The sequence below is a fragment of the Labeo rohita genome, chromosome 24 (genome assembly GCF_022985175.1).
Source record: "Labeo rohita strain BAU-BD-2019 chromosome 24, IGBB_LRoh.1.0, whole genome shotgun sequence".
NCBI lineage: Eukaryota > Metazoa > Chordata > Actinopteri > Cypriniformes > Cyprinidae > Labeo > Labeo rohita.
The window spans coordinates 10,880,457-10,907,818 of NC_066892.1; the positions used below are offsets into that span (position 1 = coordinate 10,880,457).

General features: G+C 34.3%; 2 protein-coding genes across 5 annotated transcripts; one reads left to right on the forward strand and one right to left on the reverse strand.

Moving 5' to 3' along the window:
- Window positions 1-8,264: 8,264 nt before the first annotated feature.
- On the reverse strand, window positions 8,265-10,522 carry camk2n2 (calcium/calmodulin-dependent protein kinase II inhibitor 2). Its single transcript, XM_051098045.1, has 2 exons — window positions 10,126-10,522; window positions 8,265-9,539 (listed from the first exon to the last, which is right to left on the reverse strand). The coding sequence occupies exons 1-2, from the start codon at window positions 10,292-10,294 to the stop codon at window positions 9,469-9,471; spliced, it is 240 nt and encodes a 79-aa protein (XP_050954002.1). The 5' UTR covers window positions 10,295-10,522; the 3' UTR covers window positions 8,265-9,468.
- Window positions 10,440-20,465, forward strand: chrnd (cholinergic receptor, nicotinic, delta (muscle)). 4 transcript variants are annotated; one of them, XM_051098037.1, is made up of 14 exons: window positions 10,440-10,571; window positions 11,427-11,541; window positions 13,383-13,829; window positions 14,196-14,341; window positions 14,508-14,552; window positions 15,490-15,599; window positions 15,696-15,851; window positions 15,956-16,068; window positions 16,150-16,350; window positions 17,800-17,911; window positions 18,168-18,282; window positions 18,919-19,129; window positions 19,229-19,347; window positions 20,088-20,465. In XM_051098037.1, exons 3-14 carry the CDS (start codon window positions 13,772-13,774, stop codon window positions 20,268-20,270), a joined length of 1,569 nt encoding a protein of 522 aa, XP_050953994.1. In that variant the 5' UTR covers window positions 10,440-10,571; window positions 11,427-11,541; window positions 13,383-13,771; the 3' UTR covers window positions 20,271-20,465. The 4 variants fall into 4 exon arrangements, with proteins under 4 accessions (XP_050953994.1, XP_050953996.1, XP_050953997.1 ...); XM_051098040.1 differs by lacking the exon at window positions 10,440-10,571 and having other exon boundaries at window positions 11,154-11,541; window positions 13,383-13,621; window positions 13,692-13,829; XM_051098039.1 differs by lacking the exon at window positions 11,427-11,541 and having other exon boundaries at window positions 10,506-10,571.
- Window positions 20,466-27,362: the final 6,897 nt, after the last annotated feature.

Consider the following 27,362-nt stretch of genomic DNA (forward strand, 5'->3'; position numbering starts at 1 on the left):
TATTCAATAATTCACTATTTTCCTCTGCTCCTTCATTTTAAAATTTTGATAGCTTAGGCATTGTGCTGTGATGAATGGATGTTTCTCGCTAGTAGAAAGAGTCTCTCTCCTCTCGCTTTTTTTAATACAGTCTACTATTGAGTCCAGAAAAGGTTGCCATGACGATGGGTCTCTCTGTGCACTAGATGACAGTGCACGCTTCAAGGAAAATTGTCTGACTCATGCTAAAGAAATGCCAGAACTGATGTGCTCAAATATTAACATGTGAGAAGGTTACCTTTGGTAAATGTGATGTGTGAAATGGACGGTTATTTGAAGATATGAAGATATACGTAAAACTTACTCTGTGTCCTGAGGTGCTGTCATTTTTAAGGATTGTTTTTCCTGGTGCTGTACTTTACATACGGATGCACAAATATGCATTAAACACAAACTGAACCATATATTTAATGATTACTACATCAGCAAATAATGAACATTCTATATGATTAAGTAATAAAACATTTGTTATTAGTTAAATGTGTCATAATGTATTAGTTCCCTAATAACATATTATATTACCTAATAGTGTAAATTCATGCGGTAATTACCACAATGGGTTGAACCCATGCATTTCAACTTCCAGTTGTCTGCTTTAACTAATCATTAACTAATGATTTGCAAAAGTTATGACATTATGTTATGACTACTTGTTGAGGCACAGAACTATTAACTAATTGTTAAGTAATATGTCATTGTGGTTATGAATACTGAATTAGTCATGTGTATAACAAGTAAAGTGATGAGTAAATGATGACAAAATGTTCAATATTTCAAAATTTTTTGGGGGTAGACTATCAGTTTAACATGGTAGGATATTGATTATATATGTTTATTCATGTAAATGTAATTAGGAGTATTTAATGCGTTATCAATGCATTTATAAAGTTTGACATTATTACTGTTTTGTTTGTGCGATTTCAGAAATCATGAGATAAATCAACTGCTTATTCCAATAACTGTTTTTATCAGAAAAAAAGATTCAGTTTGTTTGCTATTATTATTTTAAATAATGAAAATGTACTAACCATTTAAAAAAAAAAAGCAGCTTTTCTCTTCACAAGACATTTGCTTACCTGACATCAACTAAAGCTGAGTCGATTATTGTGATGTTTCTGTCATCTGTTTGGACTCTAATTCTGATGGCACCCATTCACTGCAGAGGATCTATTTGTGAGCAAGTAATGTAATGTTAAATTCACTAAGTCAGTCTGAGTTTGTGTTTTATTTAGCCTGATTTCATAGCAATTCGTACATTTTACAAGGTGCTTAATTCGTACAAATTCGTACGACCTCACTCATACAAATTCATACAATTTTAGTGAAAACGTACATATTTTACGAGTTGCACAATACAATTTGTACGAATGACCTACACCTAACACCGCCCCCTAAACCTACCTGTCACTGAAATCGTACAAATTCATCTGAGTGAGGTCGTAAGAATTAGCCACCCTGTAAAATATGTACGAATTAGTTGTGAGATAGCGTTGGTTTTATTTAATGTTATATAATATAACCTGACACTACTTTTTCTTGGTTTTATGATTTTTTTTCTCATGATAACAGACTCAATGATGAGCAGTTAATTACTCTGTAAATAATCAGTATAGGAACCCCTCAGATAATCACATCTGTTGAAAACAGACACACACACTGACTCATTGGTCAAGAGACACAGTGGCCCAATTTTGCTTGAATACATTCCAGCAGCTGGTGTTTGAGGGAAGTCCCACAGTGAGCTAATGAAGAGTGAATTATGGGTCACATTCGCACATACAGTGAGTCACTACTAAAATGTCATTCATCACCAGATCAAATATATATATACAAACATAGCCTGTTAACATAATGTGAGGTTTGAGCTAGAAATTCTGAGTGAAATAAAATGCTGATTGACCTTTTACATTACACTTTCCTTTATGTTTACATGGTTTTTACGTGACCAAAATTTTTTTACCCATTTTATATTCCGACATAAATATTTAATAAAATTAAAAATACTTCCTTAAGGTTGCTTTTAGTCCCTCACTCTTAGGCCATACATGATGTAGATATGTTTGTTTCTTTATCAGAATAGATTTGGAGAAATTTAGCAATTTAATGTCATTTGCTCACCAGTGGATCCTCTGCAGTGAATGGGTGCCATCAGAATGAGAGTCCAAACAGCTGATAAAAACAACACAATAATCCACAAATAATCCACAGACCCCAGTCCATCAATTAAGGTCTAATATTGCTTTCTCCAGTGAAAAACTCATCTAATATGAATCGACAGAGAAATATGCACAGATCAAGCACTGTTTACAAACCAAAAACAGTTTGTAAACAATATGTTGGTGGATTTTAATGTGAGAGGGCAACATGGCCTTTTTCACTGGAGGAAGTGTTATTATGGATCATGGACTCATATTTGGCCAGAAATTTACAAACACAAAGATTTAGCTTCACAATATGTTAACTGATGGAGTGGGGTTGTGTGGATTACTTATGAATTATTGTGATGTTTTTTTCAGCTGTTTAGACTCTTATTCTGATGGCACCCATTCACTCCAGAGGATCCATTGGCTTTGATCTGAATTGTAAGGCAGCAGTCGCTGCTCTGATTATATCTGTCCTGCTCCTTTTACTGTTATCAGGAGCATCAAGTGATTTATTTTTAGCTTTGCAGGGAGGACAAATAAACAACGCAAATCAGACACAGCTTACAATGGCATATTAACAATGTGAAGTGTTACTATAAATAATATATGGATGATTTGAGTCGTGAGATGGGTCTTTCTTTTCTCCATAGTCTCTAAAAGACTGACCTATTTATTACTTCATCTGAAGTGCACTGGAATAAAAATTAAGTGTATATTAGTTTTTGTTTTTCTGGGGTATATTCATTGTATTTTAGCAAATTAAAGATGCAATGAAGTAATAGGGAAGGTGGCAACTTTTTCTAGGCATTTTTTCTAGGTTCATTTCATCCTGCTAACGTTAAGGACATATACATCGGCTTACTTCACCATTGCATACAGCATCATATTATTGAGATTCCTATGGGATGGTCCCATAAAGGGATAATCCCATGCTTAAGGATTATATAAACATTTGAATTCATGAAACATCCAAATAAAGCTTCTTGTCATTGAAGGACAATGTTTAATTCCACCCCACCCCATTCTTACAGTCTCTTCATTTTCCTGTAGTGTCAGATATGAGTTGAAAAAATTATTGCTCGAGAGTCTGTAAGGATGAATACAAAAGAGTGTGTTCCTGGTGTGAGGTATAAAAACAAACAAAATCAAGTCAGGGACTTACAATATATGATATGTTTAATTTAACTCAAGACAAACCTAGTAAATTGGCTAACATGCAATTAAAAACAATCTCAAAAATGTTCTGTGACAAAATAATAATTTTTGACTGGATTTTTAATTTTTATTAGTTTTTTAAATGTCTATCTGACATTTATTAGTTTTTGTTAATTTCATTTTAAATAATGTAGCACTTCAAGTTAAACAATCCTGATAAAATCATTTAAATGTAATTTTTGTCTATTTTAATTTTAATTTTATTAATTTTATTTTAGTAATATATTTTACTGTATATATATATCATTTTTAATAAAATTTTAAATGTCTATACTACATTTATTAGATTTTGTTTAATTTTATTAATTTTGTTAATAATATATATTATTTTAATTTTATACATATTAGTTTTTTATGTCTATATAACATTTATTAGTTTTTTTATTTCGTATTAGATAATTTAGTACTGCAAGTTAAATAAAACCAGATAAAATGAAAAATGTTTAAAAAATATATATATTTTATTTTAGTTAATTAAAAAAGTTAACTTTAGTTAACTATAATAACCATGTCTGAAACACTCATTATTAATAATTAATATAATATATATATATATATATATATATATATATATATGTATATATATATGCAAGTTAAACGAAACCAAATAAAATATATTTAAGTGAAGATTTCAGTGAATTAAAAAATAGTTAACTATAATAACCCTATTTGAAACACTCATGATCAATAATTAATATAATCTAATGTTCATGTAAAAAAAAAAAAACTTTATACTTTGCATGTTTACGTGTAATTAATGCTAAAAAAAAAAAATTTTAAGTTAAATTTTTATCTACATTTAATTTTAATAATAAAAAGTATTTAATAAATTAAATCAGGTAAAAAAGCCAAGCAGTATTTAAATTCCATTTCATATGTACCTCAATTTAGATCTGAATGCTGCTCAATCTTGATCACTTTACAACTTATTCTCAATAAACTTCACAAAGAATGCACATGCTATTTGAGATTATAGGTGATATAACAAATATATGACATGTAAAACAGATTTCATTAACTTCAAAAACAAGACTGCCTGACCTCAAAAATCTCTTTTCCCTCTTCTTTGTTTTTCCATTTCTCCTCATCTGACCTTTCATGTTCTTTGGATTTGCATTCTGTTTTCACATACTCAGCAGCCTTTCCTCCATTCGGAACATTGCCCTAAATATTCTCTAATATTCAATCTGAAACTCAACCTCACAATGACATATTGGTGTGTGTGTTTGTGTGAGTCAGCAGAGAGGTGTACCACATGCAGATCGTCCCTGCAGCGAGCGCTGGGTGTCCTGCCTCCTGGAGCTCCTGTCGTGCTCCGACGCCTCTCCTCTGGATTTGTTGCAGAGAAACATCAAACGCCGCACCGTGCCGCAGCAGAACGCAAACTCTTCTGAGGCCTGCATTAATAAACCAGAAATCATTCATTTTTAATTCTCTGCTGAAATGTAATTTGTGTCTATTTTAGAGCTCAGTAAGAAAAGGAGCTTGAGGGTTGTTTAGATTCTTCTGTGCTATTTGAGTCTACTTCATGGCCCATTACACACCTCCAAGGAGGCATTTGTTTGGGTCATAATGAAAACTGATACAGCAAATAAAACTTCTGAACTGAAACTGAACCTTTGTAGGCCAGGATTTGTGGTTGTAAGACAGATGAAAGCACATCTGAACTGCTGAATGGAAATATGCATAATATGCAAATCACTGATGCAGTCTATTTAAAGAAATGTTTATTTGCTTATTTTATTCTAAAGTGGTCGTTCCACTAAATCGGTGCCTTTTCCAATAAAATAAGTTTAAACAATATTTTTTAAAATGAAGACACATTAAAATGACAAGAAATTGTGCCATCTCAGGCTATGTGATTTATTTTCTGACTATTTTTCTACCTCATGTTTTGATATTTTTGTCAACCCTGTTACCGATACAAGCGTTACTAGATGCTATAGCTTAATTACAACTCATATGCCACTGAATGATATAGGCATTAGCTCAATAATATACCAAATGTTTGAATTTTTCACAGGCAATCTTTAAAAAGAGGGTCAAACCTAATCAATGCCATCCCTGTTACCCACATGTCAAAACCTGTTACCGGTTGACAGTAACAGATTTGACAATTTCAAACAAATTTGCTAATTTCTAGCTAATAGTCAAGTTCACAAACGCACATATTGTACACTTTGAAAGGTTTTTACTTTTACTTTTACTAGAAATTGATTATATTAAATGTAAGAAATAATTTACATTTTAAAAATGGTAACAGGATTGACATTGCATGATGGCCATCCTAAGTCAAGCCTCATAAATCATCAAAAATAGTACATTATTTAGGAATGAGAGGAACATGCTTATGTTTTAAGCGTTGAAATCCTGGTTGAGAGATGATGTAACCTCGCAGAAATTATGTCACTCGAATGTACTTATTTTTGAGGGCTGACATGAAATCAGGGGACACCAATAAAATGATTTATATTTTATAGAAAAAATGCTTACTTATGCCAAAAACATTGCTTAACAATTAAACTACATTACGAACAATATGCAAATGTGATTTTATACCATTTTGCCTTTATGTTGCAAATTAATGCTGAACAAGAAAAATCATAGTGAGGGAAAGGCCAAAAAAACCTTACCCTTACCAGCATTAATGCTATTTAAATTATTTAAAATAATATTTATTGACTTTTTTCATGTAATATTGATGAAAGCATACATAGTATTGCTATGTTTTTAAATTGCACATTTATTTGTTGTTATATTAAATCTATGTTTGATTATTTCTTGACCCAAGACATTATTTTAGGCTATAATCCAAGGTTATGAAAATAAGGTTAGAATGGACAGTGACAGAAAAAAATGCAAACATCAACTAAATGTTTTTAGCTATATCTCTGGGTATTTTACTACATCTAGTGATAGAAAATTGCAGATTTTGTGGAAAAAATATTGAAATATCCTCTTATTTATTTAAAAAAATGAGTTATTATTGATATTTTTTAACTCAGCCCTGTTGAAAAAAACAGTATATGCTGGTTAGGTAGGTTTTGATGCTGGGATGCTGGCTTTAGTAGGTCCTTAGCTGGTTTATGCTGGCTCTTTGCTGGTCCTTAGCTGGCTTAAGCTGGTCCTGGAACAGCACATGACCATCTAAGGGCCAGCATAAATCAGAAGAGGATCAGCATAAACCAGCAAAGGACCAACATAAACCAGCTAAAACCAGCATCCCAGCATCAAAACCCACCAGCATATGCTGGTTCTTTCAGCAGGGAGCGTTATCTAATTAAGTAACATTAGGCCTTTTTGCAGGCTTTTGTTAATACTATAATAATATTTTATTGCAATCACCTAAAGAAACGATCTCCACTTCCAAAAAACTTAGAAACTGAGAAATTACTAAACAAACATGTCACCTGTTGTCAAACTGGTCGATTTGGGTTCATTTTTTGCTTCAAAACAAACGTCACCTTCCTGCTCCCGTTGTTTGTTTTAGCCTGGTGGAATGGCACTCAATAACGGCTTATGTGCTCTAGTTGTTTAAAGTCTTGTTTATCTCCGAGGGGTGTATGGATGTGTGTTTCTGGTGAGTGGAATTATGGGAACACAGGACAGAAAGACGTCTGGTTTAGCGGTGTCCCGTGATGACCTGTCGCTTCAATAAGCAACCTATTCCGTGAAAACAGTGATGTCACTCACCTGAGAGGAACAGATTACCATGAAAAACAGCTTCACATAAACTCACGTTTTAATATTTTAGATATAGTTATCGCCTAATGGAGCCAAGTTTGTTATTAAGTTGCTTAATGTGTTGGTTTGAATAGAGAACATTTTTGAGTATGAACTACTAGTTAATAACGGTACAAGGCTAGTAATAGATCTGGTTATTATTTGTTGTCGTAGTGTCTGACTTTTCACTATTCTTAAGAACTCATTAAGTATAAAATCTAACACAACGTACAAACCAATTGTTCCAGGAACAAGACGAACACTGCTACAAATGTTACTTGAAGTCCTTTGAGGTAATTTTACCAATCGATAACTGAGCCGCAAGATGGCGACATTTGTTTTGGTGTGAAACAAGAAGCCCGCGGAGTGATACGTGAAAGTAGTGCCGCTGACTACAGCGAATATTAGAAAATATCAAACCGCGGAACTAGACAAGTGTTTTAATTATTTTTAGTGAAGTATATTTATCAAAAAATGTATTTGAACCAGCTGAAAGTTTGCATGGCCAGAGCCCATGCGCTACAGAAATTATGGCAGACTGGTTGAGCCATTAAGTTTGTTTGTTTGCTGATTAGTCCTCATGCTGTCATCTTGGCTGAGGGGGCAACACTCACTTTAATTTCTCAAATTCCCGAATTTATCCCATTCGGTCTCATTCCTGCATTAAATTAACCAGATTTTATTCAAATTACAGGATAGTTACTGAATTATTACTCATTATTTTTGGTGCTAATCATTTGTGACCCTGGACCATAAAACCAGTCATAAGGGTCAATTTATACATCATGAAGCTAAATAAATAAGCTTTCCAATGATGTATGATTTGTTAAGATAGGACAATATTTGGCCAAGACACAACTATTTGAAATACTGTAATCTGAGGGTGCAAAAAATCCAAATACTGAGAAAATCACCTTTACAGTTGCCCAAATGAAGCTTGTAGCAATGCATATTACTTATTAAAAATTAAGTTTTGATATATTTACGGTAGGAAATTTACAAAGTATATTCATGGAACATATTTTGGCTATTGCTACAAATATACCTGTGCTACTTAAGACTGGTTTTGTGGTCCAGGGTCACATATGGATCTATATTCTCATTGTTTATTCAGTTATTTAGGTAAAAGAAAGAAACCTCATGATGAATGAATCATCTGACTTCATTTATTCATTCATTTGTAGAACGTAGAGACATTTGTGTACAATTTTTTGCTTCATAAATTGTTTATAAGCTTGAAAAATATTCCATGCACAGTAAACCATACACAAAAGAATACAAAAACGAACAAATAATCAACTGAGATGCTCAAAAAAACACTGATGTAATTACAGTGAGAGTGCTGTTGAACGTACTCTGAAATTATATTTCCTAACCGTTTCATTATCAACAAAGGCATGATCACTTATTGCAACTGAAAGCGTGTTAATGCTGACGTGTGAAACCCCCTCCCCAAAATAACATTCAATCTGTCCTTTATGATTATGTTTTATGCCTCTGTATCTACACATACCTTGTCTGTGTCGATGAACTATTAATATCGTTCTGAGTACCAAATATTCAGATATAAAAAATACAAATATTGATTTCGGTAAAAACAAGCGTGCCTGGGTTTAAAAGAGGTGGAAACACCCGCAATGGCACAAGAGAAAAGTTCATGCAAAGAGAACCGTATATTAATCTATACACGACGCCGAACAAATAAACAGTCATAGAAAAGACGCAATAAATCAAACAAGAAGTACTTCTTCTCATTTTCCCTCCATTGCTGAATCTTCAGATCTTCCTCGCGGGCATTGATTGGCTATTAAAATGGATTTTGGGCATATGATCAGTCAAGGTTTGAAAATGGAATGGATGTAGATGTGGAGGAAGTGAATAAAACATGTAATCAATCTTCCTTCGATTACATACACCATCCCATTTCCATGCAAGATATAAATATAGCTTATTTCTCTGGAAAGACAGTCAAGTTGTGCGTCAGGTGCTGAACTGGACAGCTCCCTTGAACGAGCAGCTCATAGTGTGATAGATGCCTATAAAACGGGGGCTTCTGTTCGTTGATGTCGTGATGAAATCTCACACCCAGAACCACGGCGTGGGGCTAAATGACCAGAAATCATGGGCAGCTTTCTTCACAGCAGCGGTTTGGGATGGGTTTCAGTTGGAGAATTGCCAGCATCTTCAAATCTCGCTATTTCAACCCATTGTCCAGAGTGGCTCTTCATCCTTCGTCCTGTACTCGTACACCGAACCATCATCTTCACCTCTCGTTCACATGCACAGGCGACAAGTGCTTCAAACCGGTGATTAAAAGAAAAGGTTGACGAGGTATAATGGTTCAAGTTTACACGCCAGGAGATGACTTGTCTGTCATCCCTTTGAGGACTTCGTCTATTCGGTCATCTTCAATGACCACTGTGGAGAGAAGACACAGATGTTTAGTGGAGCTTTTAAATAGCGGCATTTATCTATTTGTGTCAGCAGGAAAATGTGCTGTGAGAGCTGTTTTTTTTAAATGCATGTACTCTAAGAAAACCAAAATTTTAATGCAAAAAGCATGATAATAATGGTTAACTGTAGACTCCCTGATCATATACAGTGAAAAAATATATTGGATTTAACTAGATATAAATGTAATTTACTATTTAAAATGTAAATTTACAGTTGAAATGATAATACGTTATACATATATATATTTTTTTTATAAATTTATATTGCATATTTATAGTGACAAACAGTAAAAGGACATTTCAAGCGTTCTCTGCATGTTGCGTTCGATTTAATATATCTTTTAAAACCGTATATTTTAATTAGTTGATGATTAGTTAATATTTTTTTTGTATTATACTATTACAGTTTCGTACCTAATGTTAATTTGTGTTTGTGCGTGTAACCTTGTGCTCTGTTTGTCATGTTTATTAGCTATTATTACAGGTAAGTTCATGGTGATTGTATATATACATGTATTTTTCAAAGCTATATTAACGCGCTTGATACTTACCATGTTTTGCCCTGCCAATCTGCCCGAGTTTCGGTGGCCTTTTGGACTGTGATGTTCCGAAGAACGAGTTCGTGTCTTGCAGTCGACAGCTGAAGGAGAGCTGACTGACATCACTGTCCGCCCCGTACCCGTTCATCTTTCCCTCGTTGTATGGCAGCACTTCGGACATGGCGATACTCAAGTTCCCAGCTAAGGTTGTAGGCAAAAGCGAATATTATTTGTAGGTAATTATGGAAAAAGTCTTTTTAGACTACTATTTTTACTTAGTTTCGAAAGATGAAGTCCAGTTAACACCCTGGTATAACTATATGCAGGTCCAGTCGTGCTGCTCTCCTGACCGAACCGTCGGTTGTACCGGAGAGAGGAGGGATGCGTCCGACTGCAGATGAGCTCTTGTGAGAAATACAGGGAGATCCCGAGACCATAAAGGAAACCCAGACGGAAAAGTGAAGTCATTCATCCGGGTTTGAAGGGGGAGGGAGTAGGGAGAAATAAATAAATAAAGACGCGCGAGTGAAAGACAGTAGCTAAACAATAGCTTAAGACGTTTAACTAGGAATTAAACTAGTATCTATTTTGCTAGTATCTATCACTACACTCTAAAAATGCCGGGTTGAAAACAACCCAACTTATATTATTTGGCAACCCAGCACTGGGTAAATATTGGACAGAACACATGCTTGGTTATTTTGACCGAGCTGGTTGGGTTAAATGTTTGTACCCAACATGCTAGGTTGTTTTATTTCAGTCAGGTGTTGTTTAAAACTTATATGATAGGCTGGATATAATGGATATATTATATAATGGGCTGGAAATTTAAAATCACATACAGAATTATAGAGGCGACAGCAAAAATCAAAAGATGAACATTTATTATTAAGCAAGAACACCCATGGACAAAAATATAAGACAAATGACATTTATTTGGGTGAATACAGCATAGTTTACAATGTATTTAAACTCATTTTACAAACATTTTAGAAATATAAAAATAGCATTTTATTTTAAATGTATTCAACCATTCTCTATAATCACTTTTCATTGAAATAGTGCTAATTCTCGTGCCAATATACAAACTGTACTGAGATTAGAGAATATTAAATTAAATTCAGTATTATAATGAATAAAATCAATTTATGTTATGCAAGGCAAAAGGCGTTTCCATCATGTGAAATAACCACTGCTGATGCAGCTGACTGATATCTCGTCCTACTATGTTGCGTTGTGCAAAATAATATAATTTACAGCACTTATAAATGAAATAAAATGTATACAAACCTTTATTTTGCTTTATTTTGCAGCAAATCGGCATTCAGAGAACCGAGAACCGCTCTCTCCTGTGGAGGAAGCAAAAAAGCCTGCGCTCTGACTATAATTCAGCAGCTGGATGTTTCATCTGAGACATCATCTCCTTGGGTAGAGAAAAATAACCCAGCATTAAAAATGACCCGGTAGATTGGTTACAGAAAAAAACAGCATCTAGGTGAAGAATATATATATATTAAAAATAAATAAAACTAATAAATAATCCAAAAAGCTAAACCTATCATTTGGGTTAAAAAAAAAAACACAAAAACAAAAAACAACCCAGCGTTTTGTAGAGTGCAGAAACAGTACCCATCACCTGGGTAAAAATATTAAAAACAACCAAGTAAAATGACCCAACAAGCTGAACCCATGCATTTTGGATTAAAAATATAACCCAGCATTTTTTAAAGTGCAGAAAAACTACCCAACACCTGGATAAAAATATAAAAAACAACCCAATAAAATGACCCAGCAGGCTAAACCCAGCATTTGGGTTAAATTATAACCAAGCATTTTTTGGAGTGCAGAAAAACTACCCAACACCTGGATAAAAATATAAAAAACAACCAAGTAAAATGACCCAACAAGCTGAACCCATGCATTTTGGATTAAAAATATAACCCAGCATTTTTTAAAGTGCAGAAAAACTACCCAACACCTGGATAAAAATATAAAAAACAACCCAATAAAATGACCCAGCAGGCTAAACCCAGCATTTGGGTAAAAAATATAACCCAGCATTTTTTAGAGTGCAGAAAAACTACAGAACACCTGGATAAAAATATAAAAAAAAAAAAAAAACAAGTAAAATGATCCAACAAGCTGAACCCAGCATTTGGGTTTAAAAACGAAATAACCCAGCATTTTTTAGAGTGCAGAAAAATTACGCAACACCTGGATAAACATATAAAAAACAACCAAGTAAAATGACCCAACAAGCTGAACCCAGCATTTTGGGTTAAAAATATAACCCAGCATTTTTTAGAGTCCAGAAAAACTACCCAACACTTGAGTAAAATATTAAAAACAACCCAATAAAATGACCCAACAAGCTGATCCCACCATTTGGGTTAAAAAAAAAATAACCCAACATTTTTTAGAGTGCATTAAACTACCCAACACTTGAGTAAAAATATTAAAAACAACCCAATAAAATGACCCAGCAGGCTGAACTTAGCATTTAGTTTAAAAATATTTGAGTTAAAAAAATAACCCAGCATTTTTCTGTAGAAAGTAATCAAATATTGATTTCAGTGCTTTTTCCAATATAAATTAGTCACTGTAGTATTCATTCCGTATTCTGCACCCCAGTAGTTTCAAATAGCTTGTTACTGGTAGCCAATTGCAAATTTGTGGTTCAGATGATTATTTCCAGTATGTATTCAAATAGTTGATGGCACTCAGTTTTACTAACTAGTAGCCAATCATCATTTATTGTCAGCTTTTTAAGTAGCCTACACAGTAAATTAACAAGAATGAAAATTTGACTAAATTAAAATATATACAAATAATTTAATCAATCCAACCAGCTATAGCAGTGCATATATTTTAATTTATCAGTGAATTCAGAATCGCATGTGTAACAGTTTCCTAAAATACACAACTTAAGACCTCACTGATCTCAAATTTGATGCCAAAGCACTGAATAAACATAGGTAAATATGTAAAAAGCTGCTGCTGCCCATCCTGCTCGGTTGTCACCCATAATGTCCTTCCATTGTCTTAAAAACCTTGAGTAGTGTTTTGGCTCCCTCTGCTGGGCATTTGAAAGACATCCTAGAACTTGTATAGGAATTCTAAAAAAAAAAAAAAAACACTGATGAAAACATAACAATCCAACTCTCTTTTACAATCCAACTCATGTCAGCCAGCACTGACAGCTTCTAACAGATCTGACTTTTGCCTTAAAGTCTCACAGACTGTGCAAACACATTCTGTTTCGGTGACAGGTGGCCTGCTGTAGGATCACCACTGGAATGTAGCTGATCCATTTTTAGACTAGCCATGTGGACACAAGTGCAGAGCGGAGCAGTTGGCATCTCACAGCTGATGAGGAGTGGTCTGGGTTGACTTCTTCATTGAGATAAGAACAAGGATTGGAAAGCCGACATATATATTTCTTGATCACTTTGCTCACTTTTGGGCCCTAAATTATTGTTGAGCACCCCCTACAGTCTCTTTAGCGCAGGTAGTCAACATTAGAGATTATGGGTGTGCTTTTTTGCAGTCTGAATTGATTCCACACCTGTCTGTGTCAGTCAAGGAAAAAGCTGTGCTGAAAAGCTCTGGACAGGCACGACAATAATAACAGTGACAGGAAGTCATACAACGGCATGACATGATGAGAAGCTTTCTTCATCTGTTGACGGTGTCCTTGTTTTTCTTCTTTCTCCAAGGTAAGACAAACTAAATGTATATTTAATATCTTAATATTTTAAAAAGTGTGATTTTATGACCCTTAATCTCTCAGCTGTTGTTTTTTTCTTGTTTATATACTCTACTAACACAACTACTAAATGGTAAGTTATAGCACTTTAACTAAGGAGTGAATGCTGAATGAATCAGTAGATGATCATTGTTGTTTTTATGATGACAATATCAAATACCTCTGTAATTTTGCTTTTTGTAAGTGTACTACATCCATATAGCTATTTTGTCCAAAAAAATGTAGTATATTTATTTGATTTATTTGAGAAAAAACACATTTTATCAGTCAAAAGCAATCAACTACTAGTAGGCCTCACTTTCAACACGTTTTGCAGAATGTTGGGGCCGGAATGAAGAGGAACGCCTCATCAGCTACCTTTTTAAGGAGCGCGGCTACAACAAAGAGCTTCGTCCAGTCAAAAATAAAGATGATACTGTAGATATTTACCTTGCGCTGACACTTTCCAATCTTATTTCCTTGGTGAGTACATAACATTTCCACTATAAGCAGTTTTTGTTTACAGAGCAGGGAAGATATTATGAATCAGAGATATTAGTATGTGCATTTCATATGTTGTGATATAGGAGATATAAATATTGTCTGATATTGTGCAAGTGTGTCTAACAGTGGTGTTTTTCCATGACAGAAAGAAGTTGATGAAACATTACTAACAAATGTGTGGATGGAGCATGTAAGTACATTATTGTAATTGTTCCATTGTGCCATATTTAATTTTAATGTATATTTAATATAGAATGAAATTCAATGTAAATATATAATATAATATAATATAATATACAAATTTAAATAAAATAAATTATTTATAATGTTTTTTAAAATCTTTTATACTAGAAAAAAGGTCATATGATGAAATATTTTGATATTATGAAATATTATTTAAAATAACAGTTTTCTATTTTAATATACTTTAAGATGTAATTTATTTCTGTGATGCAAAGCTGAATTTTTATCAGCCATTACTCCAGTCTTCAGTGTCACATGATCTTTTTAAAAAGATCATGTGACACTGTGCTGTTTCATATTTTTTGGATATTCTATAGAATAGAATAGTACAGAATAGAAATTTTAAATGAACAGCGTTTATTCAAAATAGAAATATTTTCTAACAATACAAGTCTTTACTATATATATATATATATATATATATTAATTTAACACATCCTTGCTGAATAAAAGTATTAATTTCTTTCAAAGAAAGAAAGAAAGAAAAAATTTACTCACTCCAAACTTTTGTTACAAAGGATTTCTATTTTAAATAAATGCTGCTCTTTTTATTCATCAAAGGGTCCTGAATAAAGTATCATAGGTTGCAACATTGATAATAAATCAGCATATTAGAATGATTTCTTAAGGATCATGTGACAGTGAAGATTGGGGTAATGATGCTGAAAATTCATGCTTTGCATCACAGATATAAATTCTATTTTACAGTATATCAAATTAGAAAACCACTATTTTAAATTGCAATAATATTTCACAATATTATTGTTTTTTGTGTATTTTTAATCAAATAAATGCAGCCTTGATGAGCGTAAAAGACTTTAGTTTTTTTGTATTTTCTATACAACATATGTTTTTAATAATATAGTTCTCTTTTTTTTCTTAAGGGCTGGACTGATTATAGACTTCAGTGGAATGAAAGCGAGTTTGATAACATTCCTGTCCTGCGCCTGCCACCGAGTATGGTGTGGTTACCAGAAATTGTTCTTGAAAACAAGTAGGCTACCTTTCACCATCATTTTAATTCCTCAATATTTATGTGCTTTATGAAGTTAGTTGCATTATTTTTTGATCTCATGGTTCTTTAAAATAGCAATGATGCCCAGTTCCAGGTGGCCTATTACTGCAACGTGTTGATCTATCCCAGTGGATATGTGTACTGGTTGCCTCCAGCTATATTTCGAAGCTCCTGCTCTATAAATGTCAACTACTTCCCTTTTGATTGGCAGAACTGCTCACTGAAGTTTAGGTAAGTTTTTTTTTATGTCTATACATAATATTAACTGCTATATGAATTGCTTCATGTATTTTATTGCCTAATGACCCCCACAACACTCATTCTGACTCTATCAGCTCATTAACTTACAACGCCAAAGAGATTACCTTACATCTGAAAGAGGAGCAGGATGAGGATGAAAGGTCCTTCAAGGTGGAGTGGATCATTATTGATCCTGAGGGATTCACAGGTGAGATCTGACACAAATATATGTTTCTTTTTCTACTGTTTCATCCAAATACAAGATCTATCTCTGGCTCCTGTCTTGCAGAAAATGGCGAGTGGGAAATTGTTCACAAGCCTGCCAAAAGAAACGTTTATAAAAACATCCCAATGGAAAGCAACAAGCACCAGGATATCACCTTTTACCTCATCATTAGACGTAAACCTCTGTTCTACGTTGTGAATATAATCATTCCCTGCGTTCTCATCTCCTTCCTGGCTTCACTCGTCTACTACCTACCTGCAGACAGTGAGTGATCCTGCCGTTTATGTTATTTTAAAGCTTATAGATCCTATATTGTCACAGTATGACAGAAAGACCATGACAGAATCCTTATATGTGCGTTTGTTATATACAGTTGAAGAATTTCAAAATTTACATACACCTTGCAGAATCTGCAAAATGTTAATTATTTTACCAAAATAAGAGGGATCATACAAAATGCATGTTATTTTTTATTTAGTACAGACCTGAATAAGATATTTCACATAAAATATGTTTACATGTAGTCCACAAGTGAAAATAATAACTGAATTTATAAAAGTTTACATACACTTAATTTTTAATATTGTGTTGTTATCTGAATGATCCACAGCTGTGTTTTTTTTTTTTTTTTTTGTTAAGTGATGGTTCTTCATGAGTCCCTTGTTTTTCCTGAACAGTTAAACTGCCAACTGTTTTTCAGAAAAATCCTTCAGGTCCCACAAATACTTTGGTTTTTCAGCATTTTTGATCCATCTTTTCACACTGAGGACAACTGAGGGACTCATATGCAACTGTTACAAAAGGTTGTTAAAATGGTCACTTATGTTTCAGAAGGAAACACGATGCATTAGGAGTGAGGGGGTGAAAACTTTTGAACAGAATGAAGATGTGTAAATTTTTCTTATTATGTCTAAATATCATATTTTTCATTTAGTACTGCCCTTCAGAAGCTGCAGTAGATACTTACATGTTTCCGAAAAGACAAAATAAGTACATCGTTATTCCTTCTGAAGCATCAGTGAGCGTTTGAACCTTCTGTAATAGTTGCATATGAGTTCCTCAGTTGTCCTCAGTGTGAAAAGATGGATCTCAAAATCATACAATCATTGTTGGAAAGGGTTCAAATACACAAAAATGTTGAAAAACCAAAGAATTTGTGGGACCTGAAGGATTTTTCTGAAGAGCAGCAGGTAGTTTAACTGCTCAGGACAAACAAGGGACTCATGAAGAACTATCACTAAACAACAAAAACATAGCTGTTCAGGTACATCATTCAGGTAACAATAGTATTAAAAATCAAGTGCAGTGGGGTCTTTTTTTATAAATGCAACTATTATTTTCTCTGTTGGACTATATGTAAACGTCTTTTATGTGAAATATCTTATTCAAGCCAGTACTAAATAAACAATAACATGCACTTTGTATGATCCTTCTTATTTTGGTAAAATAATTAACATTTGTAATGATTCTGAAAGGGGGGTGTAAACTTTTGATCTCAACTTTATATAGGTCTTTATGAGTTTATTACTTATTCAGGTCAGTACTAAATAAAAAAATAACATGCAGTTTGTATGATTGCTCTGATTTTGGTAAAATAATTAACATTTTGCAGAACTGCAAGGCGTATGTAAACTTTTGACTTCAAATGTATATTAGAATACATATATAAAATGTCACAAAACTGTATGTCATAAGAACTTTTTCCTGTTTCAGGTGGTGAGAAGATGACATTGTCCATCTCTGTGCTTCTGGCTCAGTCTGTGTTTCTGCTGCTGATTTCACAGCGTCTGCCTGAGACGTCTATGGCAGTTCCCTTAATTGTGAAGTATGCCATTTTCAGATATCCTGAATGAGAATATTTCAGTATCACTAATACAGTATAAAATCTAGTGCTGTCAAAATTAGCGCATTAATGCAGGCATTTAATTTTTCCAGTTTAACAGGGTTACAAATATTTAATGCAGTTAACACTTATATTATATATATATATATATATATATATATATATATATATATAATAAGTTATTCTTCTATTAGTAAAAGTAAAACAGTAATAAAATTAATGTTTTTGAATTCGACAGGTATCTGATGTTTATCATGGTATTGGTCACTGTGGTGGTGTTGAATTGCGTAATTGTGCTGAACCTGCATTTTCGGACCCCCAGCACCCATGTCATGACCGAATGGACCAAAGAGGTTAGTCCCACAGTTATGTTGCATCTTAACTGATAATCTCAAGCATGACAAACCTCATTATGCCCACAAAAATGTTGGTTCTTTATTGACAGTGTATAATGGTGGCATGTGCATAAAGATGCATCATGTTCAATTTTAAGATTCTATAGTATTTTGTCTAAATAAACCAAAAAATAAAATGCTAAAAAAGCTAAATCAACTATTTTAAATACTTTAAATGAATTTTGATTTCACAACATTATAATGTACAGTATGAAAAATGGGATTGAGATTTGCTATTTTTACTTATATTTATACATTTACCAGATGATTTTATCCAAAGTGACTTATAAAAGAGGAACAAAAAGCAATTTATTGATTTGTTTTTATTTATTCATGCATTTAACAGATGCTTTTATCCAAAGTGACTTATAAAAGAGAAACAAAAGCAATTTGTCATTAAAAATTTGGGAAAATTTACTCACCCTCTGGATGTCCAAGATGTAGATGTATTAAACATTCAAATTGCATCACTTGCAATGAATGGTTGCCATCAGAATGGGAGTCTGAGCATCTGAATCAACGAGGACATTGGAGTGAGGACATTTTCAGCAAATTTTCATTTAATTTAATGACTGCTCATGTTGTCTGCTACAGCTCTTTTTGGAGAAGCTGCCTCGTCTTCTGCACATGTCCCATCCAGAAGATGACAAACCCAGCTTGGAGGGGGCGCTGCCACGGCGTTCCAGCTCACTGGGGTACATCGCCCAGGCCGAGGAGTACTATAGCGTCAAATCACGTAGCGAACTGATGTTTGAGAAGCAGTCTGAGAGGCATGGCATGGCTGCTCGCCCCACTCCCAAAGCCAGTCAGTCCCACATGATCAGCATGACACTTTAAACTCACATTATGATCATATTTAAAGTGTTATCACAGTTGAATGGCATTAAAAGTAAATTCTTTACAGCGTATACATCCAGTAATGACTCAGAGGTGTCGGAACAGCTGTACAACGAGATGAAGCCAGCTGTGGAGGGAGCCAATTACATCGTTAAGCACATGCACGACAAAAATGACTATAATGAGGTAAGACGACAATTAAATCCAGTAAACACACTGCAGGAGATGATTTCCTCTTTAAAAACCTGTAAAGCCTTAAAGGAGTAGCTCACTTCCAAAACCAAAATTCAAGATGTTCATGTCATTCTTTCTTCAGTCGTAAAGAAATTATGTTTTTTGGGGAAAACATCTTTGGATATTTCTCCATATTGTGGATGTCTATGATGTCCGTGAGTTTGAACTTCCAAAATACAGTTTCAAAGGGCTCTAAATGATCCCAGCTGAGGAATAAGGGTCTTATCTAGCAATGTAGGATTAGTACACATGCTCATGGCAAAACTAGACAAGACTAGCATTTGATTTAAAAAGTATATAAATTTTAATTTTTTTTTAGAAAATGACCACTATATGGAGAGAAATCCTGAAACGTTTTCCTGAAAACTGAGTTGAGGGTATGAATACTTATGCAATGTACATATTTAATTGTTTTATTTTTAATTAATTTGCAAAGCTGACTCAAATCTGTTTTGTGCTTTGTCATTATGGTGTACGGAGTGTAGATTGATGTGGAAAAAAGTAATTTAAAGCAGTTTAACATAAGGCAGCAACATAACAAAATGTTAAAAAGGGGTATGAATACTTTTGCAAGGCACTGTATATATATATATATATATATATATATATGTTTTTAGATATTATGATATTTTACATTTTTAATCATATTTATATAATGATGAATTTAATTACTAAACACATTTCTACTTCAGCAAAAGGACAACTGGAGTGGAATTGCCAGGACAGTGGACCGACTCTGCTTCTATGTGATCACTCCAATTATGACGTTAGGAACCATCTGCATCTTTCTGATGGGCATCTACAACGACCCACCAGTGCTGCCCTTCCAAGGAGACACTTTCACTTATACAGAGGAAAACAAGCGCTTTTCATGACCTCTGTACACCACGCCAGATGAAAGCGCTCTCAGAAATATCATAAAGGATATTCTGACAGCAATGCAAAGCATGAATATAAATTACTCTCCATTTAGGCTGTTTACGCGGGCTTGATTACTAATATTATGTATGTGGTTTAATAAGTGTGCAAAATGAACCTCTTCTGCTGTAAGAACGGGAATAAAATAATAATGCTTGCCTTTTCCTCCTGGGTGTAATTGTTCTTTTAATAGGTAAATAATCAAAGTTTTTCCTCAGCCATTTTTGCTGTGTTGTTATTACAGAACAATCTCACAGGGACGTGTTCGAAACAGAAACAACCTAATCCATCGAGAGGATCTTGGACAAGTAGAACCTACTCTTTTAAATTATAAATACAGTTATAAATGGAGCAGCTCACAAACCAGCTTGAAAGTGCCTGTCTGTTATGCAATTATATAAATAAATCATAAATACTGCACTGCAATGATTCACCACTAGGGTTTAGTATTGCACTCAAAATCTGTCCATCATCCCTCCCTTTCATAATTAACACTGTTGTGTTATTGAAGTGCTTGAGCTATTATACAGCACCGCAGGGACAGGAGAAGGAGAAGAGCGACTGGAGTGAAAAATACAGAGGCTTGATTATGCAAAGTGTAATAGACCATAGTTGATTCATTCAACCTTTAGGTCGAAATCACATCCTGTCATTAAAGTACATAAATCTTTCTTGGTGGTGGAAACACAGAGAAGCAGACAGTAAAAACAGGTTTGAAATGAAGAAATTGCGAGTTATAAATTCAGAATTGCGTGATATAAACTCGCAATTCTGAGAAATAAAGTTGCAATCAGTGTTGGGGAAAGTTACTTTTAAAAGTAATGCATTACAATATTGAGTTACTCCCTAAAAATGTAACTAATTACGTTAGTTACTTTTTATTGAAAGTAATGCATTACTTTACTTTTGCATTACTTTTTAAATCTGGGTAGGGCTTGCTTGTTTGTTTTCAGTATAAAAAGTTATATTTTTGGCAAATGTAAAAGCCTTTTCACACCAAAAGCCTCAGGCTTTGAAAAAAGTAAATTCACGTCTGTACAGTAGATCGCAGAAGAAAAAATATCAACTCCTCAGCAATAAAAAAAGGAAAACAAATGATAGATTATCTTGAGTAATTTTTGATTATTAGTATGAATTGGATCATCGAAAGGCCGGCAGCAAAGACATACATATTTGTATTATTTAACATATTTAATTATTGCAGGTTTGCGTCATATTCTGAGTTGAATTTTACTGTTTTTATTCATTTTGAGGAAACATCTCACTCCTGATTTCTCTCAACATGGTGAAAGTAGAGCTTTTAATCCATAAATGGGGGAAAAAGTAACTGGCGTTACTTATTTGATAAAAGTAACTCAGATATTTTCTTGTCAATTAAAAAGTAATGCGTTACTTTACTAGTTACTTGGAAAAAGTAATAATATTACGTAACCTTCGTTACTTGTAATGCGTTACCCCCAACACTGGTCGCAATTACATGATATAAACATGCAAATGCGAGTTATAAAGTCCGAATTCCAATATATGAGTCACAGTTTTTAGAAATAAAATCAGAATTGCGTGATATAAACTCGCAATTCTGAGAAATGAAGTCAGAATTGTGTGATATAAACTGGCAATTGTGAGTTATTAAGTTAGAATTGCGAGATATAAACTTGCAGTTCTGTGAACATATCAGTCTTTTTTTTCTCATCAGAACTGGATTTTATAACTCGCAATTGTGCATTTAAATCTCACAGTTCTGAGAAAAAAAAGTCAGAACTGTGAGTGTTTATGACACAATTCTGAGAAAAAAGTCAGAATTGTGTAATAAAAAGTTGCAATTACCTTTTTTATTTTTTATTCAGTGGTGGAAGCGGGCTTCCATACTTTTCATTTTCCTCTGCCGGGTGAAAAAAATGATTTGATTGCTTAGAGAAGTGTTAACGACTGTCCTTGCACAAATAGTCCAATTTAGCAGTCTCTTTCTATCAATACACACACAATCACAAATTTATGTAAGCTAGTGCTTGGAGGCCCTAGTAAACTCAGACTGTCATTATCTTTTTTTTAACAGAACATGCAGAAAAGGCCGATCCTCAGATAGGAGGCCACACTGTCCTCTCTAGAGTGTCTTTGCCCCATTTAGAAGAAATGAGGATTTTCCCGCCATTACAGTCCAAGGCCCTTCCCTCCAGCTCAAGTTGTGAAATGAATAATTAATAGTCCACATGCTGTGGGTTATTAAGTGAAAATAACTCAGCGCTCTGTCGTGTCTGGAAAATGATCTGGAAGTCGGTAGTAGCTTTGATCGATTGACTCTTAAAAACCTTGTTACTGTGGTCCACACAAATTGGCCTTGAGATTGGATCTGAAATCTAAACTGGAGATTAATCCAAAGCTGTTGACGGTGGGGGGTTGAGGAATGGATCTATATCCCCACCACAGGGACCCCAGCTCCTCTAGACATTTGTCCACTGGTCTTGATAGAATGGCTTAATGGCCTGCAATCGCTCTATTGGAGAGTGTTTGTTTAGCTTTGTGGAAACGGCCATCCATCAGCAGAGCGGTTATGCTATTATAGTGAGGGAAATAGAGAGAAAAGCTCAGAGCAGCGAGACCAATAGCTTCAACAAGGCTCATCAAACAGGCATTGTGTCTACTGAACCAAAGTGATTTGTCTAGTACCTCACTAAAGCTAAGCAGGCCTGAGTCTGGACAGTATACTGGTCGGAGACCTTTTGTGAAAAACTAGCTTTTTAAAACTAGAAGTTTTAGTTCGGCCAGCAGGGGTTGTTCATTCCCTGACATGTACTGTAGGGGTAATTTCATTTAAATCATTTGAAGAGGTTTCTCAGTTTGGCGAAACGTGTGTTGTTTATTTTCTGTAGTCTAATAACGATAAAAACAAACATCAGTAAAAACTGTTCTGCTGTTGAGAGAAACTGTTTAATCAAACGTTAATCATTTTTTATAATTTCTGGAATTTGATTAGAATCTAAACGTGCAGTGGGCAGTGCGTTAATGAATCGATAGATGGATCGTTCCAAAAACTGATTCGCAATGGAGTCCGAATCATTTGGGCAGTTCACTCACGCACTGATTCCTTTGAAATTGGAGCGTTTGCGACTTAACAGTAAAGTGATACGCAGAGAACAAACAGAGCAAGTAAATATTTATGTACAATCAGTGGAAATAAACCTGAAAAACCCTCCTAATGTTTGCCAGCGATGAAGACTTTAACGTCAACACCTGCAGGTGCAAGGTCTTGTGAACGATTCTGCAGGTAAACACATTTTCCAATCAAAGAGCATCAAAACATTGACAGTAACCTACACGAAAACATCAAGTACATATTCATGAATATATATATTTGGAGAATGTGATATGATAACGTGATAGTATAGGTTAACGTTTTAAAAAGCTGGTTTAAGAAATAAATATTTTTAAAGATGCTTTACCTATGCTTACATGTTGAAGAATGCTTAACTCATAAAGACCTATATACAGTTGAAGTCAAAAGTTAACCCCCCCCTTCAGAATCATTAAACATATTAATTATTTTACCAAAATAAGAGGGATAATACAAAATGCATGTTGTTTTTTATTTAGTACCGACCTGAATAAGATATTTCACATAAAACATATTTACATATAGTCCACAAGAGAAAATAATAGTTGAATTTATAAAAAATGACCCGGTTCAAAAGTTTACATCCCCTTGTTCTTTTTTTTTTTTTTTTTTTTTTTTTTGTTTAGTGATAGTTGTTCATGTATAAATAAGTGATAGAGTCCCTTATTTGTCCTGAACAGTTAAACTGCCCATTGTTCTTTAGAAAAATCCTTCCCACAAATTCTTTGGTTTTCCAGCATTTTTGTGAATTTGAACCCTTTCCAACAATGACTGTATGATTTTGAGATCCATCTTTTTACACTGAGGACAACTGAGGGACTTGTATGCAATTATTACATAATGTTCAAATACTCACTGATGCTCCAGAAGAAAAAACCATGCATTAGTAGCCGGGGGTGAAAAATTTTGAATAGAATGGAGATGTGTACAACTTTTCTCATTTTGCCTAAATATCATATTTTTTTTAGTACTGCCCTTCAGAGGCTACAGTAATAGTTACTGTTTCCTATGCAGTGACGTAAGAGATAATAAGTTAAATTTACCGTAATCTTCAAATTCAAAATGTTTTTTTATTACCCCCCTGCTCTTAATGCATTGGGGTTCCCTCTGGAGCATCAGTGAGTTTAAACCTTTTGTAATAGTCGCATATGAGTCCCTCAGTTGTCCTCAGCGTGAAAAGATGAATCTCAAAATCATGCAGTCATTGTTGGAAAGGGTACAATTACACAAAAATGCTGGAAAACCAAAGAATTTGTGAGACCTGGAAGATTTTTCTTAAGAACAACAGGCAGTTTAACTGTTCGAGATAAACAAGGGACTCATGAACAACTATCACTAAACAAAAAAACACAGCTGTGGATCATTCAGGTAAGAACAGTATTAATAATCAGGGGGATTTTTGAACCAGGCAATTTTTAAAAATTCAACTATTATTTTCTCTTGTGGACTACATGTAAACATCTTTTATGTGAAATTTCTTATTCAGGTCAGTACTAAATAAACAATAACATGCATTTTTAGTGATTCTGAAAGGGGGATGTAAACTTTTGACATCAACTGCAGTTCTAAAATACATGCCTTTACCCATTTTTGTTTTGCTTTTGAATTATTTTGTACTAATTTAAGGGTGTGTTCTAAGTTGCAATAATGTATTTTTCAGTTCATGTGTGCCTATGAATCGAATGTAGATTTGAATTGTGAGCAATTAAAAGGACAGCTTTCTGTCCCTATATTGTCATGGTAACATGAATAATGTTTTTGTTTTAAACTGTGTATATTTTAAATATTTATCCCTGTAAGAACATTTTTTTTTTGTTTGTTGCTTACAAACTGTGGAGAAATGTTCTGTAGTAACTGGCAGTTTGACAGAGATACCGACCATTTCTTTAACATCATGCTTCTTAAAGGAAACTCTGGCTTAAAGGGAACAAGTATGCAACCTCTCAGCTTGTTCTCAGGACACACAGGTATCTTGGTGCCACACAAACACATTCCACCCAGCTGTGTTTATTATGGATAAGCAGCCCTGTGGCAGCTGTCAGACAGCACTGCTAACCCACTTCATTTTCCAAAACAGCATACGCTCTCTTTTTTTGCCATTCGAAAAGAGTAGGAGCAGCATGGATGGGGGAATAAATTTAACGTCTCCACAACATCTAGGCCGGCAGGAAATAAAAAAACCCTAGTTCCTCCCACTCAAAAGCAGCAATGCGTTCTGAAGCCGATCCCCCTTCCATCCATCTGGAGGTGTTTGTTTACCACCCTGTTTGCACAGCAAAAACAGCATAAGGAAGAAGAGCTGACAGAATCTTTCTATCTGACGCTCCTTCGCCTCATGGGAAGCAGTGCCTTTCCTGCTTTTCACAGCACTTGTCCCAGAACAAAGGACAAGCTTTTGTGTTGTAACTAAAACTCCAGATCCAGATCTCACTTTGAACATCTGATTATTACAAGATCACAACTCGCATATATTTTAGTAGCGTGTATCTATAAACCTTCCCTGGGTATACTATTAAAGAAAACATACAGAAAGACCGAGATCAGTCTTTCAGCTTGAAAAGGACTGCGAGTGCTGCTCTGGATGGTCAGAAGGGGGCACACTATCCCAAATGTGTGAGAATAAAACTGTAATGTCACACAATGTGACAAAGATCAGTTTCAAAAGCAGTTGTGGCCACACACGGCTCTCCTAAAAGAGCACACTTAGGGGACAAATATGAAATCAGGCGCTAAGAAAGCCCATGAGCCGGACTGTGCTGTGCAAATGAGTCTGACAGCTCCAGTTTTCCTGCTCTGATTCTTTCCTCCCCGTGTGATTAAGAGTGCATGTTTATGGGGCAGAGCCCACTGATCACTGAATCTCTATGGTGAGGTTCCACAGAATCTGTTGTATGATTCATGCTGACATACTGGGGCCTGATCTGGGCCCGACTCCAGCCTCCTGGCTCCATCTGCTCTGGTTCTGAAGTAAGGATGAGTTGGAACAAAATCAATAGGCAGCCAGGATGAAGGCCAGGGATGATGGTGAACTGGCGAAACTGTCCATGTTGGATGAGTTCGCTAGAGCACTTCAATTTATATCGAAAACACTCAAAGAGGTTTTGTTCGACAAAAACATGTCATGTTTTCTCAACTTTTTTAAAACAGAAATGTTTACGACAGAGTACTTTATTATATTTAAGTTTCAGTGAACCAGTTAAGGATGTCTAAGACAGAATTCCTAAGGCAAAGAAAGTTTTTTCTACTTTACATGCAGCTGCCAACAATAATAAACCACATTCAACAAAGTTTTTGTATCTAATTGTTATGCTAAAAACTTATATTTCTTCTGTAAATAATAGATGCTGTAGCTGTTTACTTTAGCATTAGGAATATGATTTGGAGTTTAATTTTGAGGATATTTTTCAGCGGTGCTATGTCATCTTAAATTAAAATGCCTTCAGCCAAATGGCTCTGTTTATGAGTTGCATATGTTGTAAATAGTCGTTTTATATTTTAGTTTTAAAATCCTAGTGTTTCTTCTGAATTTTTAGGGTCAGGGCCAACATTTCTGGCCAAAACATTAGTTAGAATAGCCTAAAGTTTTTTGCTGTTTCATGAATGCTTGTTTTGTATTCCATAGTTGTTTTAAGTGTTGCAAGGTTCCAGTTGAGACAACTTACTAATCTAGTCTAATCATTTTGTTAAATGAGCTGCACATTTTTCATGTATTCACGGAAATTATAATGTTTAAAGGGGTTATGAGATGAGAAATCAAAATTGCCTTGATCTTTTGTCATATAAAAGGGTCTCTGTACCATTAAAACATTCTGCAAGTTTCATAGCTTAAAACGTCCTCCTTATTATAAACAAAGCATTTATATAATCAAGCTCCAAGAACGGCTTGTTTGGATCCGAGGTGCAAGATGACATCACCCAGGCACAAACATTTGCATAA

Coding starts and splice junctions, on each gene's coding strand:
- camk2n2 (XM_051098045.1), bottom strand. CDS start 10,294: ATGTCCGAAGTGCTGCCATACAACGAGGGAAAGATGAACGGGTACGGG. Junction 9,540..10,125: donor GATTGGCAGGGCAAAACATG/GTAAGTATCAAG, acceptor TTCTCTCCACAG/TGGTCATTGAAGATGACCGA.
- chrnd (XM_051098037.1), top strand. CDS start 13,772: ATGATGAGAAGCTTTCTTCATCTGTTGACGGTGTCCTTGTTTTTCTTC. Junction 13,830..14,195: donor GTTTTTCTTCTTTCTCCAAG/GTAAGACAAACT, acceptor CACGTTTTGCAG/AATGTTGGGGCCGGAATGAA. Junction 15,852..15,955: donor AACTGCTCACTGAAGTTTAG/GTAAGTTTTTTT, acceptor TGACTCTATCAG/CTCATTAACTTACAACGCCA.